This window comes from Mercenaria mercenaria, chromosome 15 (assembly GCF_021730395.1).
Source record: "Mercenaria mercenaria strain notata chromosome 15, MADL_Memer_1, whole genome shotgun sequence".
NCBI classification, from domain to species: Eukaryota; Metazoa; Mollusca; class Bivalvia; order Venerida; family Veneridae; genus Mercenaria; species Mercenaria mercenaria.
Window position 1 is genome coordinate 52,002,486 of NC_069375.1, and position 19,757 is coordinate 52,022,242.

At 37.6% G+C, this 19,757-nt stretch overlaps 1 protein-coding gene across 3 annotated transcripts in view; it reads left to right on the top strand.

Moving 5' to 3' along the window:
- LOC123563978 (FK506-binding protein 15-like) overlaps positions 1–17,392 on the top strand; it is a 241,413-nt gene extending 224,021 nt beyond the window's left edge. For all 3 annotated transcript variants that reach the window (XM_053524018.1, XM_053524017.1, XM_053524016.1), the window contains exon 30: positions 11,997–17,392. In XM_053524018.1, coding sequence (XP_053379993.1) covers positions 11,997–12,071 — 75 coding nt within the window. In that variant the 3' untranslated portion in view covers positions 12,072–17,392. The remainder of the gene's footprint in view (positions 1–11,996) is intronic.
- Positions 17,393–19,757: the final 2,365 nt, after the last annotated feature.

Here is a 19,757-nt window from a genome sequence, read left to right on the forward strand (position 1 = left end):
CTCTTTGCTATATCAGTCACACAGGGATAAGAACTTACATCTCTGCAATATCAGTCACACAGGGATAAGTACTTACATCTCTGCAATATCAGTCACACAGGGATAAGTACTTTCATCTCTTTGCAGTATCAGTCACACAGGGATAAGAACTTAAATCTCTGCAATATCAGTCACACAGGGATAACTACTTACATATCTGCAATATCAGTCACATAGGGATAAGATCTTTCATCTCTTTGCAGTATCAGTCACACAGGGATAAGTACTTACATATCTGCAATATCAGTCACACAGGGATAAGTACTTACATATCTGCAATATCAGTCACACAAGGATAAGTACTTACATATCTGCAATATCAGTCACACAGGGATAAGTACTTTCATCTCTTTGCAGTATCAGTCACACAGGGATAAGAACTTACATCTCTGCAATATCAGTCATACAGGGATAAGTATTTTCATCTCTTTGCAATATCAGTCACACTGGGATAAGTATTTTCGTCTCTTTGCAATATCAGTCGCACAGGGATAAGTATTTTCGTCTCTTTGCAATATCAGTCACACTGGGATAAGTATTTTCATCTCTGCAATATCAGTCATACAGTAATAAGTACTTATATTATTTTAATATCAAAAATTCAATAATAACTATTGTACAGTCTGTGTTGTATTGTTTACTTGCTGATAAAGTTATTGATGGTGTATATATCTGTGTGGAGTTGCATGTAATTTCAGCAACCATTCAAATTTCTGTGCATTTATAGAGTGTTATGAAAAAGTTAAATTAGTAGGTAGAAAATAAAGAACAATGTGTACTTGACATATTACATTCAGACAAAATTAAGGTATTTAATAAGAAGCTTCCATCATAGTTTACAAAAAAATACACCGAAGTGTAATGGAAAAGTTCAAAAATCTGACTTTAAGCATTTATGAACATGGGTTCCCAATCTGATTCTAAAGTGACTGTTTGCATGTCCCTGTGGTTTTAGGCCTGTCAGCTTCACCTTGTCCCTGTGGCTTTAGGCCTGTCAGCTTCACCTTGTCCCTGTGGTTTTAGGCCTGTCAGCTTCACCTTGTCCCTGTGGTTTTAGGCCTGTCAGCTTCACCTTGTCCCTGTGGTTTTAGGCCTGTCAGCTTCACCTTGTCAGAACTGAATGAACCTTACATTTGTGTAACTGTATTTAATGTTCTTACAGTAGTCTGCTGCATTAATGCATGTATTGCTAGACCTTAACATTGGTTACAAAATTTACAACAACTGAAAAGAAAAATTGAATACAACATGCTAAAGGTGACTTTCTCCAATCTTGCTGTTTAAAATCTCAAAAGCAACATAATGTTAAAAAAAATCTTATATCTTTTTGTGTAGCAAGATATGAATATATTAGTACAGGAATGATCTGATTTATATTTCAAGTTCATGCTCTGCACATTCCATGGTACATTATAAAATATGATTTACAGTTGGAGTATGCAAGTCTTTTTGTATAATATATGTTATGTACAAATACAGTCCAGCCTCAGTTAATGAACATCTAGGAATCAAGTTAACCTGTCTCTTGTATCCAGAATGCATTCCTCAACATTGTAAATCTGAAATTTAGGTTAATGATTCTTATAAGCTAAACAAATTTTCCATTTGCAGTAGTATTAGGTTACACATACTTAGATGAAAGTATGAGAAAATTAGCTCACATAACTTCCAAATGCTTTGAGAAATGCTGATATACTATAGTTCATTTAATGTCATAGAAATTTGATAATCTTATTTAATATGTCTAAGTTGTAATGAATGTAGGCTTAATAGGTGCCAAATACATTTATATTTTATGTAAGTGTTAAAGATACTGACCTTCAGATTATGGCTAAAAATGATCTTTCTTTAAAATTGAAGTTTGGTCATAGTATGAACATTAGAATATGAGTTTCTGTTTCTAAACTACCGTATAGCGGGTTAATTCTGCTAGCAAAAAAATCTGCTGTTTTGTCCTAAAATGGGCCTAGTTTATTTCTGCGTTTTTTTATTTCTGCGACCTTTGAGAAAAGCAGAAATTAATTTTTGCGGTTTGCCTAAACCGGAAGTAAATTCTGTGCATGGGAAATAGCTACCGCATTAACTACGTTATAATTAACAACTCAAATACATATCGTTCTCGTCAGTTATGTCTTGGTGGCATTATCTGGGTCGGAATCTAGGACAGTCAAGTTGGCGCAGCTGATGTATGTTTAAATCTGATTTCTTCTCATTACCGTGCATGATCAAAAATCAGAGTTAAAAATAAATACTGTAGGTCTAATACCGGTAATTCATTTTGAAATACATTTTCATAAAATGTAACACTGCTGGTAGAAAAAAATTGATTTATTTACAAATATATACCAGTGCAAATCTAGCACATAGTCCGTTCACAGTCCATTCAGTTACAACAGTTACAAAACATATTAATTAGTTTGTTTAACTTTTCATAAACCTAGAGTGTTTTGTGATATACACTTGCAAAGATTCACATGCCTGAAACGGTAACCATTCATTTGTGTGTGTGTTCGGGTTTAACGTCTTTTTCAACAATTTTTCAGTCATATAAACGACGGTGTCTACTTGTAGCAGTGAGCACAATGCCCAACTTAATAGTGCTGCCTCACTGGAATATCACGCCGTAGACACGTGACATGATACCCCACCCAGTCACATTATACTGACACCAGGCTGACCAGTCCTAGCATTACCCTCTTAATGCTGAGCGCCAAGCGAGGAAGCTGCTAGTACCATTTTTAGCTCATCTGATTTTTTGAAAAAAAATGATGAGTTATTGTCATCACTTGAGCGGTTGTCGGCGTCGGCGTCTGCGTCGGCGTTGCCTGGTTAAGTTTTATGTTTAGGTCAGCTTTTCTCCTAAACTATCAAAGCTATTGCTTTGAAACTTGGAATACTTGTTCACCATCATAAGCTGACCCTGTATAGCAAGAAACATAACTCCATCTTGCTTTTTGCAAGATTTATGGCCCCTTTTGTACTTAGAAAATATCAGATTTCTTGGTTAAGTTTTATGTTTAGGTCAACTTTTCTCCTAAACTATCAAAGCTATTGCTTTGAAACTTGGAATACTTGTTCACCATCATAAGCAGACCCTGTACATCAAGAAACATAACTCCATCTTGCTTTTTGCAAGATTTATTGCCCCTTTTGGACTTAGAAAATCAGTTTTCTTGGTTAAGTTTTATGTTTAGGTCAGCTTTTATCCTAAACTATCAAAGCTATTGCTTTAAAACTTGCAACACTTGTTCACCATCATAAGTTGACCCTGTATAGCAAGAAACATAACTCCATCCTGCTTTTTGCAAGATTTATGGCCCCTTTTGGACTTAGAAAATATCAGATTTCTTGGTTAAGTTTTATGTTTAGGTCAACTTTTTCTCTTAAACTATCAAAGCTATTGCTTTGAAACTTGCAACACTTGTTCACCATCATAAGCTGACCCTGTACAGCAAGCAACATAACTCCATCCTGCTTTTTGCAATACTTATTGCCCCTTTTGGACTTAGAAAATCATTTTCTTGGTTGAGTATTATGTTTAAGTCAACTTTTCTCATAAACTATCAAAGCTATTGCTTTAAAACTTGCAACAGTTTTTCACCATCATAAGTGGACACTGTACATCAAGAAACATAACTCTATCCTGCTTTTTGCAAGAATGATGGCCCTTTTTAGACTTAGAAAATCATGGGTAGGACAATATTTCTATTACACAAAAAAAATCAGATGAGCGTCAGCACCCGCAAGGCGGTGCTCTTGTTTACGTCTTTGGTATGACGCGGCCGGGGATCGAACTCATGACCTCCAGCACTCGAAGCGGACGCTCTACCACTAGGCTACCCAGGCGGTTGTCCATTCATTTGTGGACAATAGATTGATACAATAACAAAAGCAATCAACCACAATCGATACGGTGTGAATAACTTGACATCAGATGAAAAACTCTTGAGATAAAGATAACAGGTCATTATATCAAGCGAAATATCAAAGTTTATTTCTGCGTAAAAAAAATCTGCTGATAGTTTAAATGTGCGGAATTTATTTCTGCGTGACAGCCTCGACCCGCAAATTTAGCAGAAATAAAAACCCACAGAATTAACCAGCTATACGGTATCGGTATCTTAAAAATGCCAAATCAAGGGAAAAAAATATGCCCACTTAGGGAATCCAACCCAGGCCGCTGCAACAATAAAAACTTTTTCGCTGTCTTTACCAGTACCGCCATGAAGGATTACGTTTTCAACACATTAAATATAGATATTTATAATTTAGACAGTTTACCTCGAGTAAAGCGTTACAAACACTTTTCGATTTTCATTGTAAAAATAAGTAAAAACAACTAATTTTCATGTGTTTCTATAACATATAGTCTGTCAGTAATTAAGTTTCAAATCTTTCTTAAGAAATGATGCATTAATTTCCAGATACCTAATTTTTAGCTCAACTGAGCAATGCTCAGGTGAGTTTTTGTGATCGCTCGATGTCCGGCGTCCGTCTGTCTGTCTGTCGTCTGTCTGTCTGTCAGCATTTAGTTTGTGTATGAGATAGAGGGTGTATTTTTCAACTGATCTTCATGAAATTTTGTCAGAATGATCACCTTGATGATATCTAGGCTAAGTTCGAAAATGGGTCATCTGGGATAAAAAACTAGGTCACTAGGTCAAATCAAAGAAAAACCTTGTGTATGCGATAGAGACTGTATTTTTCAATTGATCTTCATGAAATTTGGTCAGAATGATTGCCTCGATGAAATCTAGGTCGAGTTTTAATATAGGTCATCTGGGTTCAAAAACTAGGTCATTAGGTCAAATCAAAGAAAAACATTTTGTATGCAATAGAGGCTGTATTTTTTAATTGATCTTCATGAAATTTGGTCAGAATGATTGCCTTGATGAAATCTAGGTTGAGTTTTAATATAGATCATCTGGGGTTAAAAACTAGGTCACTAAGTCAAATTTAAAAAAAAACCCTTGTGTATGTGATAGAGGCTGTATTTTTCAATTGATCTTTATGAAATTTGGTCAAAATGATTGCCTTGATAAAATCTAGGTCAGGTTTGAAGATTGGTCATCTGGGGTCAAAAACTAGGTCACTAGGTCAAATCAAAGAAAAACCTTGTGTATGCGATAGAGGCTGTACTTTTCAACTGATCTTCATAATTTTTTGTCAGAATGATTGCCTTGATGAAATCTAGGTTGAGTTAAAATTTTGGTCATCTGACTTCTGAAATTAGGTCACTAGGTCAAATCAAAGAAACAGCTTGTGTATGCGATAGAGACTGTATTTTTCAATTGATCTTCAAGAAATTTGGTCAGAATGATTGCCTTTATGAAATATGAAATCTAGGTCAAGTTCAGTATGGGTCATCTAGGGTCACTAGATCAAATCAAAGAAAAACCTTGTGTATGCGATAGAGGCTGTATTTTTGAATTGATCTTCATGAAATTTGGTCAGAATAATTGCCTAGATGAAATCTAGGTTGGGGTCGATTATGGGTCATCTGAGGTCAAAAACTAGGTCGCTAGGTCAAATCAAAGAAAAACCATGTGTATGCGATAGAGGCTGTATTTTTATGCCCCCCTTCGAAGAAGGAGGGGTATATTGTTTTGCAGATGTCGGTCGGTCTGTCGGTCGGTCGATAGGTCGGTCGGTCGGAATGTAGACCAATCCGTTTCCGGATGATAACTCAAGAATGCTTGGGCCTAGGATCATGAAAGTTGATAGGGAGGTTGGTCATCACCAGCAGATGACCCCTATTGATTTTGAGGTCTGTATGTCAAAGGTCAAGGTCACAGTGACCCTGAATAGTGAAACGGTTTCCGGATTATAACTCAAGAACATTTGGGCCTAGGATCATGAAAATTGATAGGGAGGTTAGTCATGACCAGCAGATGACCCCTATTGATTTTGAGTTCAGTATGTTAAAGGTCAAGGTCACAATGACCCTAAACAGTAAAACGGTTTCCGGATGATAACTCAAGAATGCTTAGGCCTAGGGTCACGAAAGTTGATAGGGAGGTTAGTCATGACCAGCAGATGACCCCTATTGATTTTGAGATGAGTATGTCAAAGGTCAAGGTCACAGTGACCAGGAACAGTAAAACGGTTTCCAGGCAATAACTCAAGAATGCTTGGGCCTAGTATCAGGAAAATTGATAGTTAGGTTAGCCATGACCAGCAGATGACCCCTATAGATTTTGAGGTCATTAGGTCAAAGGTCAAGGTCACATTGGCCAGGAACAGTTAAACGGTTTCTGATCTTCTTGTCCAAAACCATAGGGCCTAGGGCTTTGATATTTGGTATGTAGCAAAATCTAGTGGTCCTCTACTAAGATTGTTCAGATTATTTCCCTGGGGTCAAATATGGCCCTGCCCCGGGGTCACATGATTTATATAGACTTATATAGGAAAAAACTTTGAAAAACCTATAGTTCAAAACCACAGGGCAATAGGGCTTTGATATTTATGCCCCCCTTTGAAAAAGGAGGGGTATATTGTTTTGCAGATGTCGGTCGGTCTGTCGGTCGGTCGGAATGTAGACCTATCCGTTTCCGGATGATAACTCAAGAACGCTTGGGCCTAGGATCATGAAAGTTGATAGGGAGGTTGGTCATCACCAGTAGATGACCCCTATTGATTTTGAGGTCTGTATGTCAAAGGTCAAGGTCACAGTGACCCTGAATAGTAAAACGGTTTCCGGATGATAACTCAAGAACACTTGGGCCTAGGATCATGAAAGTTGATAGGGAGGTTGGTCATGACCAGCAGATGACCCCTATTGATTTTGAGGTCAGTATGTTAAAGGTCAAGGTCACAGTGACCCTGAACAGTAAAACAGTTTCCGGATGATAACTCAAGAACGCTTAGGCCTAGGATCACGAAAGTTGATAGGGAGGTTGGTCATGACCAGCAGGTGACCCCTATTGATTTTGAGGTCAGTATGTCAAAGGTCAAGGTCACAGTGACCAGGAACAGTAAAATGGTTTCCAGGCAATAACTCAAGAACGCTTGGGCCTAGTGTCAGGAAAATTGATAGTTAGGTTGGCCATGACCAGCAGATGACCCCTATTGATTTTGAGGTCAGTATGTTAAAGGTCAAGGTCACAGTGACCCTGAACAGTAAAACAGTTTCTGGATGATAACTCAAGAACGCTTAGGCCTAGGATCACGAAAGTTGATAGGGAGGTTGGTCATGACCAGCAGATGACCCCTATTGATTTTGAGGTCATTAGGTCAAAGGTCAAGGTCACATTGGCCAGGAACAGTTAAATGGTTTCTGATCTTCTTGTCCAAAACCATAGGGCCTAGGGCTTTGATATTTGGTATGTAGCAAAATCTAGTGGTCCTCTACCAAGATTGTTCAGATTATTTCCCTGGGGTCAAATATGGCCCCACCCCTAGGGTCACATGGTTTATATAGCCTTATATAGGAAAAAACTTTGAAAAACCTCTTGTCCAAAACCACTGGGCCTAGGGCTTTGATATTTTGTATATGACATCATCTAGTGATCCTCTACTAAGATTATTCAAATTATTCCCCAAGGGTCAAATATGGCTCCGCCCTGTGGGGCACATGGTTTACATATACTTATTTACAGTGTGCATATAATGTCTGTTCCTTGTGCAATTACTAAATGCATCAAGGGGGGCATTTCGTGTTCGACGAGCTCTTGTTTGTATATGACATCATCTAGTGGTCCTCTACTAAGATTGTTCAAATTATTCCCCTAGGGTCAAATATGGCTCCGCCCTGGGGGTCACATGGTTTACATAGACTTATATAGGGAAAAACTTTGAAAATCTTCTTGTCCAAACCACAAAGACTATGGCTTTGATATTTTGTATTGTAGCATCATCTAGTGGTTCTCTACCATGTTTATTTAAATTATCCCTGTAGGGTCAAATATGGCCCCGCCCCAGGGGTCATATTGTTCAAATAGACTTATATAGGGAAAAGCTTAGAATCTTCATGTCCATAACTTACATCATTCAAATTTGGACCACATGTATAGTTTTGAGTGGCAAGATGAACCTTGACATGAGTTGACCTTGACCTTGACCTAGTGACCTACTTTCACATTTCTGTAGCTACAGCCTTCAAATTTGGACCAGATGCATAGGTTTGTGTACCAAAAAAAACTTTGACCTTGTTATTGACCTTGTGACCTACTTTCACATTTTTGAAGGTACAGGCTTCAAATTTGGACCACATGTATAGTTTTTTGTTCCAAAATAAAATTTGACCTTGATTTTGACCTAGTGACTTACTTTCACATTTCTGAAGGTACAGGCTTCAAATTTAAACCACTTGCATAGTTTTGTGTTCCAAAATAAAATTTGACCTTGATTTTGACCTAGTGACCTACTTTCACATTTCTCAAGCTACAGCCTTCAAATTTGAACCACATGCATAGTTTTGTGTACCGAAATGAACTTTGATCTTGAGATTGACCTAGTGACCTACTTTTACACTTCTGAAGCTACAGGCTTCAAATTTGGACCGCATGCATATTTTTGTGTTCTGAATTGAAATTTGACATTGATTTTTACCTATTACCTTCTTTCACATTTCTCAAGCCACAGCCTCCAAATTTGAAGCACATGCATAGTTTTGTCTACCGAAATGAACTTTGACCTTATAAATGATCTAGTGACCTACTTTCACATTTCTCAAGCCACAGCTTTTAAATTTGGACACATACACATTGTTTTGGTCCGAAATGAAATTTGATCTTGATTTTGATCTTGAGCTAGTCTTGAAATTTGGAACATTAAAAAAAGGCCAGTGGATGGCGCCAAGATCACTCTGTAATCTCTTGTTAGGTTAATAGGTTAAAGGTCAAGGTCAGATTAAATCAAAATGGTAGAACCTTTGTTTACAGTGAGCATATAATTTCTGTTCCTTGTGCAATTACTGAATGCATCAAGGGGGGCATTTCGTGTTCGACGAGCTCTTGTTCAATTTATCTTCATGAGTTTTGGTCAGAATAATCACCTTGATAAAATCTAGGCCGAGTTCGAATATGGGTCATCTGGGGTCAAAAAGTAGGTCACTAGGTCATATCAAAGACAATACTTGTTTAACTCAAGAGACCACATTTTTTGGTCCAATCTTAATGAAAATTAGCCAGAATATTTGTTTCCATGAAATCACTAGGTCAAACATGTTTACACTGTTATGGTGTCTGTCTCAGGTGAGCGACCTAGGGCCATCTTAGCCCTCTTGTTCTTTCTTTTTTTGTTACCGCACGATCACGCATGGTAATCTCCAGCATCATAACCAGTCAGTTAGGTATGGAAATGCTTCTGTTGTGATTTTCGGTTATGATGGATCTAACATAAAATCATTGATACAGCTAATTAAATCTTACGTATTTTTAGTCCACCATCTGATGATGGTGGACTATTCAAATCACTCTGCGTCCGTGGTCCGTCGTCCTTCCATCCTTCCGTCAGTCCGAGCTCACATTTGCATACTTAGGTGGCTATAGGAACAATAGGTAACTGTACTTTTTCTTTGATGTCATTCATTCTGTAAGGCTTTTATGTGGCTATTTTTCTCTTACGTGGCTAACAGAACAATAGAGAGAACAAAAGAGTAGCCACAAAAGTAGGAACGTCCGTCCTTCCGTCCGTTAACAATTTCTCGTTATTGCATCTCCTCAGAAACTACTGGGGGAGATTTTGACCAAACTTTGCCAGAATGATGTATTGGTACCCTAGTTGTGTCCCTCTGAAAATCAGACTGGTTCAACAATTTTTGAGTGAGTTATGGCCCTTTGTTTATAATTATAATTTACATAGATTTATATAGGGAAAAACTTTGAAAATCTTCTTGTCCAAAATCACAGGGCCTAAGGCTTTGATATTTGGTATGTAGCATCATCTAGTGGTCCTCTACCTAGAGTTTTCAAATTATCTCCCTAGGGTCAAATATGGCCCTGCCCTGGGGGTCATATGGTTTACATAGACTTATATAGGAAAAACTTGGAAAATCTTCTTGTCCAAAACCACAAAGCCTAGGGATTTGTAATGTAGCATCATCTAGTGGTTCTCTACCAAGTTTGTTCAAATTATCCCCCTAGGGTCAAATATGGCCCCGCCCCGGGGATCACATGGTTTATATAGACTTATATAGGGAAAAACTTTAAAAATCTTTTTGTCCATAACCTACAACATTCAAATTTGGACCACATGTATAGTTTTGAGTGACTAGATGAACCTTGACATGAGTTGACCTTGATCTTGACCTAGTGACCTACTTTCACATTTCTGTAGTTACAGCCTTCAAATTTGAACCACATGCATAGGTTTGTGTACCGAAATAAACTTTGACCTTGACATTGACCTAGTGACCTACTTTCACATTTTTGAAGGTACAGGCTTCAAATTTAGACCACACACATAGGTTTGTGTTCCGAAATGAAATTTGACCTTGATTTTGACCTAGTGACCTACTTTCACATTTCTCAAGCTACAACCTTCAAATTTGGACCACATTCATAGTTTTGTGTACCGAAATGATCTTTGACCTTGAGATTGACCTAGTGACCTACTTTTACATTTCTCAGGCTACAGGCTTTAAATTTGGACCACTTGTATAGTTTTGTGTTCTGAATTGAAATTTGACCTTGATTTTTACCTATTACCTACTTTCACATTTCTCAAGCTACAGCCTTCAAATTTGAAGCACATGCAAAGTTTTGTGTACCGAAATGAACTTTGACCTTGAAATTGATCTAGTGACCTACTTTCACATTTCTCAAGCTACAGCTTTTAAATTTGGACCACATGCATGGTTTTGTTTTGTGTTTGTTTACCAAAATGAACTTTGACCTTGATTTTGACCTTGAGCTAGTCTTGAAATTTGGAACATTAAAAAATGGCTCACTGGTGGGCGCCAAGGTCACTCTGTGATCTCTTGTTCTAATATTGCTGCAAATGAAAAATCAGCAAAAGCTATTTGATGCAGGGTTGAACAGTGATTACAGATATACAAGATAATACTGTGTACTTCCTGTTAACTTTAGAAGTTGTACAGATGATGACATTTCAGTAGTTTTGTGCCACCGTCATCGCGTTCCTGCTAGTGTTTTCGAAGTTATTTAGTTTTCAAAATGTCTCCGTCAATTGATTAAATATACACAAACGTTTCAATTTATTGCCACAAAAAGTTATGGGAGAGTGGTTTACAGCAGAAATGCTGCAGTTTATTTGGTGTTTTGATTCTTCTGTGGTGAAAGAAACACAAGTACAAGAAGTACCTTTGTAAGTACATGTGTGTAAAGACATGGTATAAGCTGGAAATCTGCAAATCCATGGCTTTATTTCATTTTTCTATGGAAATTATATACTAGAATCATAACACCTTCAGAAGAATCATAACATCACCAACCGAATCATAACACGGAATAAACTTCAGCATTTCTGTAGTAAACTACACTCTCATAACATTTTGTGAGGATAAATACCATTAATCGATTGGCTTTGATTATTTGCCAAGAAATCTATATGTGTTTGAAAACAGTAGCAGAACGCGATGACGGTGGCACTGAACTCTGAAATATCATCATGTTTTAAATTGACAGGAAGCAAATAGTTGGTCACTGCATGTAATTTCTTGTATGTCTGTAATTGCATCGAATATCATTCACTGATTTTTCATTAGCAGTAATAATAGAAAAATAGGTAAGATTTAATTACCTGTGTCAATGATTTTATACTAGATCCATCATAACAGGAAATCACAACAGAAGCTTTTCCGTACATAACCGACTGGTTATGATTCTGAAGATTACAGGGCGCCAGTGCCTTTAACCTGTCATTGAAGATCACCTTCAGGATAAGGGCACTCTATTGGATACTCAGATGTATGGGCTGTATTAACAGATTTAATTGTACAAGTATTTGTCTGTAATATACTTTGAAGTTTGTTAAATATTCCTTTTTCATTTCAGGATATGAAGCCAAAGCCACCCCCACCATTGTTTGGAGATGACGATGATGACGATGACTTAGACTGGCTTAGTTAACCCGTACCTTCAAAAATAGGATTTATATGAAATTGAATATTTAAACAGAAGAGACTGTTTGCAGTAGAAAATGTGATAAATATCACATGAAAAGTATGAAACTGTTTTATTGTAATATTTGATGTAATGTATATTATTTAAGTTTGAACAAATACAGTTAAAACATGATATCCTGTACTTTGATAAGTGTTACATTATTTTACCAGTAACTAAATATCAGAAATCAAGAGTTTTATATGCCATTTTGCCTGTGTCACTAAGAGAATTCTGAAATGTTGGATTTCTAGTGGATCCAGATTACAGATACTTGGCTGATAAATGTCTGCTTAGGCAGACAAGATAATTACTTTCTGAACTGGCATGAAGACCTTGAAAATCAAATAATTTAAAAAGTCAGTTTGTACTAGCTTTACAGTGTGTAACTGTGTTTTTAGCGAATTGCAGCGTAATATTTCACAAGATCCAGATACAAGTAAAAGACATCAGAGGTGTTAGTAGATCTAGGAATTTTTTAAGACACCTTTTATAGTTGCTGTATCAGTTTTACAGGCAAGATATATATAATTCTCCCTGATTAAAATCCTGGCGAAATTTTAAATGAAACTTTTGCTTTCATACATGCTACCCTGGATTTTTTTTTTTAACAATCTTAATTTACCGTGGAAATTTTATACCTTTTTGGTGTCCAGTTTAGCTAAAAGTTATAAATGGAAAATACACTATCAAAATTGCTGTTTGATGATGAATTCAAAAGTAATAAAGATATTTCAAAAATTTAAAATTTCCTTAAACCACCTTTTCGGCGTTTAGAATGCTGTATGATAAAGACCCTTATTATAAGAAACATGGATCAAACTGCAGGTTTAGGTACATTATGTTGATAATGGCTAGGTTGGCTGCTCTTTAGCTCGCCAGAGCACAAAGTGTGCAAGGTGAGCTTTTGTGAACACCCTCTGTCCGTCGTCCTCCGTCGTCAACAATTTGACACTCTAGAGGTCACAATTTTGGCCCAATCTTAATGAAACTGGTCAGACTGTTTGGTATCATTGAGTCTTATATGATTTTGACTCTGGGTCATGTAGAATCAAAACTAAGTCACTTGGTAAAATCAAAGGAAAAGCTTGTTTATACTCTAGAGGCCACTTTTTTGCTTCAGTCTTCACAAAACTTTGTCAGAATGTTAGTTTTCATGAAATCATGCGCGAATTTTAATCTGGGTCATGTGTAATAAAAAACTAGGTCACTAGGTCAAATGAAAGAAAATGCTTGTTTCCACTCGGGCCACAGTTTTGGTCCAATCTTAATGCAGAAGAAGAAGAATGAAAATTGGTCAGAATATTTGTCTCAATGAAATTTCGGACAGGTTAAAAATTAAGTTTGGTTGGGTAAGAAACTAGGTTACTAGACCAAATAGAAGAAAAAACACTAGAGGCCGCATTTTTGCTCCAATCTTCATGAAGCTTGGTCAGAATATTTATCTTTTTGAAAACTCAGACAAGTTTAAAACTTTCTCATGTGGTGTCAAAAACTGGGTCACTTGGTCAAACATGTTTGTTATGGTGTGTTACCCTGGTGAGCAACTTAGGGCCATCATGGCCCTCTTGTTTATTAACTTGTTACACTTACCTTAACCTATTCCGTGCTGAATTTTTAAAATGGACTGGTCCATCATTCGGTTTGGGCAGTACCACTTATTATTCAAAGGGGTGTTCACTGAAAATTTACTGACTGAATAGTAAACAGTGCCGACCATGATCAGCCGGATGTGCAGGCTGATCTTGGTCTGCACTGGTCGCAAAGGCAAAATCACTTGCCACAAGCAGACTAAAGGTTAATTTCAGACTATAAATATGTTCTCCAGTTTACAGAGGATTCTTTAGTAATTTTAGCTCACCTGAGCCAAAGGCTCAGGGTGAGCTATTGTGATCGCTCACCGTCGGGCGTCAGTCCGGCGTCCGTCCGTCCACACTTTCCTTTAAACAACATCTCCTCCTAAACAATCAGGCCAATTTTAATGAAACTTCACAGGGATGTTTCTTGGATGGTCTTCTTTAAAAAGTGTTCAAAGAATTGAATTCCATATAGAACCCTGGTTGCCATGGCAACCAAAACGAAAAACTTTAAAAATCTTCTTGTCCAAAACCACAGGTCATAGGGCTTTTATTATGCCCCCCTTCGAAGAAGGAGGTGTATATTGTTTTGCAGATGTCGGTCGGTCGGTCGGAATGTAGACCAATCTGTTTCCGGATTATAACTCAAGAACGCTTGGGCCTAGGATCATGAAAGTTGATAGGGAGGTTGGTCATCACCAGCAGATGACCCCTATTGATTTTGAGATCAGTATGTCAAAGGTCAAGGCCACAGTGACCCTGAACAGTTAAACGGTTTCCGGATGATAACTCAAGAACGCTTGGGCCTAGGATCATCAAAGATGATAGGGAGATTGGTCATGACCAGCAGATGACCCCTAATGATTTTGAGGTCAGTAGGTCAAAGTTCAAAGTCACAGTGACCCGGAACAGTTAAACGGTTTCCGGATGATAACTCAAGAATGCTTGGGCCTAGGATCATGAAAGTTGATAAGGAGGTTGGTCATCACCAGCAGATGACCCCTATTGATTTGGAGGTCAGTAGGTCAAAGGTCAAGGTCATATTGACCAGGAACAGTAAAACGGTTTCTGGACGATAACTCAAGAACAATTGGGCCTAGGATCATGAAACTTGATAGGGAGGTTTGTCATGACCAGTAGATGACCCCTGTAGATTTTGAGGTCAGTAGGCCAAAGGTCAAGGTCACATTGACTCGGAACAGTTACACCCTTTCCGAACGATAACTTGAGAACGCTTGGGCCTAGGATCACGAAACTTAATAAGGAGGTTGATTATGACCAGCAGGTGACCCCTGTTGAATTTGAGGTCAATAGAGCCTCAATATTTGGCATATGACATCATCTATAAAGAGTGTTCAAATTATGCCCCTAGGATGAAAAGAGGCCCTGTCCAGGGGGTCCCAAGTTTTACATAGACTTATATAGGAAAAAAACGTAAAAAATCTTCTTGTCTGAAACCAAAAGACCTAGGCCTTTGATATTTGGTATGTAGCATTGCCTTTTGGTTCCCTACTAAGATTGTTCAAATTATGCCCCTGGGGTGAAAAGAGGCCCCGCCCCAGGGGTCTCAAGTTTTACATAGACTTAAATAGGAAAACATTTTAATAATCTTCTTGTCTGAAACCATAAGACCTAGGCCTTTGATGTTTGGTATGTAGCATTGCCTTGTGGTTCTCTACCAAGATTGTTCAAATTATTGCCCTGGGGTAAAAAGAGGCCCTGCCAGGGGGGTCCCTAGTTTTACATAGACATATATAGGAATTTTTTTTTAAAATCTTCTTGTCTGAAATTGCTAGGCATAGGCTTTTGATATTTGGTACGTTGCATTGCCTAGTAGTCCTCTACCAAGATTATTCAAATTATGACCCCGAGTTGAAAAGAGGCCCCACCCAGGGGGTCCTAAGTGTTACATAGACTTACATAGGAAAAACTTTAAAAATCTTTTTGCCTGAAACTGCCAGGCCTATGCTTATGATATTTGGTATGTTGCATTGCCTAGTGGTCTACTACCAAAATTGTTCAAATTATGCCCCTGGGGTGCAAGAGGCCCTGCCCTGGGGGTCCCAAGTTTTACATAGACTTATGTAGGAAAAACTTTAAAAATCTTCTTGTCTGAAAGTTCAAGGCCTATGCCTTTGATATTTTGTATGTATCATTGCCTAGTTGATCTCTAACAAGATTGTTCGAATTATGCCCCTGGGGTGAAAAGAGGCCCCACCCCCAGGGGTAACTTGATATATGAGTTATATAGGAAAAATATTTCAAAAATTATCAGATCATATTTCCTAGACTGTTTAATTATATTTACCGGATGACCCCAAGTGATAAGGGGTCACCCGACTGTGACCTTGACCTACTTAGGTGAGTTTTTCTGATCGCTCGATGTCCGGCGTCCATCGTCTGTCTGTCTGTCTGTTGTCTGTCTGTCAACATTTAGCTTGTGTATGCAATAGAGGCTGTATTTTTCAAGTGATCGTTATGAAATTTGGTCAGAATGATTGCGTTGATGAAATCTAGGCCGAGTTCGAAAATGTGTCATCTGGGATCAAAAACTAGTTCACTAGGTCAAATCAAAGAAAAATCTTGCGTATGCGATAGAGGCTGTATTTTTCAATTAATCTTCATGAATTTTGGTCAAAATAATAACCTCACTAGGTCAAATTAAAGGAAAACCTTGTGTATGCGATAGAGGCTGTATTTTTCAACTGATCTTCCTGAAATTAAGTCAGAATGATTGCCTTGATGAAATCTAGGTAGAATTTGAATATGGGTCATCTGGGGTCAAAAAGTAGGTCACTAGGTCAAATCAAAGAAAAACCTCGTGTATGCGATAGAGGCTGTATTTTTCAACTGATCTTAATGAAATTTTTTCAGAATGATAGCCTTGATTAAATCTAGGTCAAGTTCAAATATGGGTCATCTGGGTTCAAAAACTAGGTCACTAGGTCAAATCAAGGAAAAACCTTGTGTATGCAATAGGGGCTGCATTTTACACTGGATTTTCATAAAATTTGGTCAGAATGATAGCTTTGATGAAATCTAGGATAAATGCGAATATGGGTAGTCTAGGGTCAAAAGCTAGGTCACTAGGTCAAATCAAAGAAAAACCTTGTGTATGCGATAGAGGCTGTATTTTTCAATTGATCTTCATGAAATTTGGTCAGAATGATAGCCTTGATAAAATCTAGGTCAAGTTCGAATATGGGTCATCTGGGGTCAAAAACTAGGTCACTAGGTCAAATAAAAATAATACTTGTTTATACTTAAGATTTTTGCTCCGATTTTAATGATAATTGGTCAGAATATTTTTTTCCATGAAATCACTAGGTCAAACATGTTTACACTGTTATGGTGTGTTTCTCAGGTGAGCGACCTAGGGCCATCTTGGCCCTCTTGTTTAAGATACAGCCTTGAAATTTGGATGACATGTACAGTTTTGCTAACCAATCTTAAAACTGACTTTCAGTGACCATGAATATAACCTACTGACCTACTTTCTTGTTTTTATGCCCCCAGCATCTACTGTCCGTCCGTCCGTTCGTTCGTCCGTCTGTACGAGGTTAACCAAATGGGACCGTTTCGTCTAGCATCAATACCCCTTACTAGATTGACTTGATACTAATGCAGATGTAACCTGTGACCATTCCTCATCTTCAGACATCACCTGACCTCAGTTTGACCTTGACCTTGACCTCATTTTGGACTTAGGTTGCTTTATATGGGCCATCTCTTGGTTAACCAAATGGGACCGTTTTGTCTAGCATCAATACCCCTTACAAGAATGAATTGATACTAATACAGATATAAACTGTGACCATTCCTCATCTTTAAACATCACCTGACCTCAGTTTGACCTTGACCTTGACCTCGTTTTGGACTTAGGTGCAAAATCTATCGACAAGGATGCCACTGGGGGCATGAAGCGTTTATTGAATGCAGCTCCTTGTTTAAGCTTAGCAAAGAAATATGTTCAAGCAAGCAACTTAACTCAGGTGAGCGATATAGGGCCATCATGGCCCTCTTGTTATTAAAATTCTGCAATTTTATTTGAGTTGTTTGAGAGCTGCCATTTTACCACAAACTGCTATTCTCCAAATAAGAGCATGTATTCCATGATGTGTGTGACAGAAGTAAATACCTTGGTGTATATGTGCAAGTGATAATGACTGACACTTACTGATTAAGACCTGTATGGTATAAGGCTATCCTTTCTTTTTGTTTGCAAAGGCAGCATATGCTTTAAGAAGACTTTACATTCATATAAATCATACAAGTATAAGTAGCCCGCCCACTTAGCTCAGTAGGGAGAGCGTTGGTCTACGGATTGCGGGGTCGCGAGTTTGATCCCCGGGCGGTGCGTACGTTCTCTGTGACGATTTGATAAAAGACATTGTGTCTGACATCATTCGTCCTCCACCTCTGATAATTCATATGGGGAAGTTGGCAGTTACTTGCGGAGAACAGGTTTGTACTGGTACAGAATCCAGGAACACTGGTTAGGTTAACTACCGGCCGTCACATGACTGAAATACTGTTGAAAAACGGCATTAAACCCAAAAAACAATCAAACATACAAGTATAAAAATTAGTTCAAAATTGAGCCTTGTAAAATACTGTGATATCATTTAATATCACGGGCAGGAAATTTCATGATTTTGATCAAGACATCTTGGACTTTGGCCTTTGAACGCAAGTGAATGGAAGTTTTACTGCGTCGCTGAAATTAAATTTCGTATATTGACTCGTCCTTGAAATCCATGAAAATTACTGATTTCCTAATACATTATAGCATACTTAGAACAGTCACGAATCACATGTCAGTGTTAATGCAATTTGTTGCATATAATTTAATGCACAGGCAGCTTCATTTACTGGTAATAAATATTTATTTTAGTCACTTGGAATACTGCATCTGGGGCACTTGCCAAGCAATACTATCCCTTTACCAAACTACTACATTACATTAGGAAGGAAAGCTGACCTTATTTAAAGATCAGCAAGGCAAATACAATTGTAATGCCTAAAAGGGGCATACAGTAACTGAACTGACCATCTGTATGTTAATTAGCTTGCCCATCTGTCCAAAACATTCCGTGTTTAAGCTAGAATTTTTAAACAATTCCAGGGATTCCAGTGAAACTTTACCCAAATCTTAATAGTATGAGATGAAGATAGGATGAATTTAAGACCTTCAAGGTCAAGGTCATATGCAAGGTCATAAAAGCAATTGGAGGGTATTCGTCACTTATTAGCGACATCTCTTATTTTTGTCTGAGTACTCTTGCTTTAGGCAGAAAATTCAGATCCCTTCATAGCTTTTATTTCTTTTATGGGAAAAGGGTTTAGGGTCAAGCTTGCAGAAGTTGGAATGAATTTGTATTTGCATTATTATGTTTTGTTCATTTCAATAAATTATGTATTAATGCATATCAATATTTATGTTAACTTAGACAGTTTCAGATTTGGATGCATTAAAATTATAAGGTTGTAAGTGCTATATAATTACTATTTAATTACAACCTTATATTTCTATAAAGCAGTCAATTTATTTGAACAGTTAATATTTATATATATCAACATCTCTAGAATGCATCTTTGATTAATTTTTGACAAGTTTCTTGCAATACTACCAGATCAGATTTTTAGCTCGACTATTCGAAGAATAGTCTAGCTATTCTACTCACCCTGGCGTCGGCGTCGGCGTCGGCGTCACACCTTGGTTAAGTTTTTGCATGCAAGTACATACAGCTATCATTTAAAGGCATATAGCTTTGAAACTTATTTATTCTTTTTCTAGGTCAATTACCAACCTCACTGGGTCAAGTTCCATAACTCTAACATATATTTTGAGCAAATTATGCCCCCTTTTGGACTTAGAAAATTCTGGTTAAAGTTTTACATGCAAGTTACTATCTCCAAAACTAATGCAGATATTGAATTGAAACTTCGCATGTGTCTTCGGGGTTATAAAACTAGTTGATAGCACCAAGTCCCATAACTCTGACCTTCATTTTGGCCAAATTATGCCCCCTTTTGTACTTAGAAAATTTTGGTTAAAGTTTTGCGTGCAAGTACA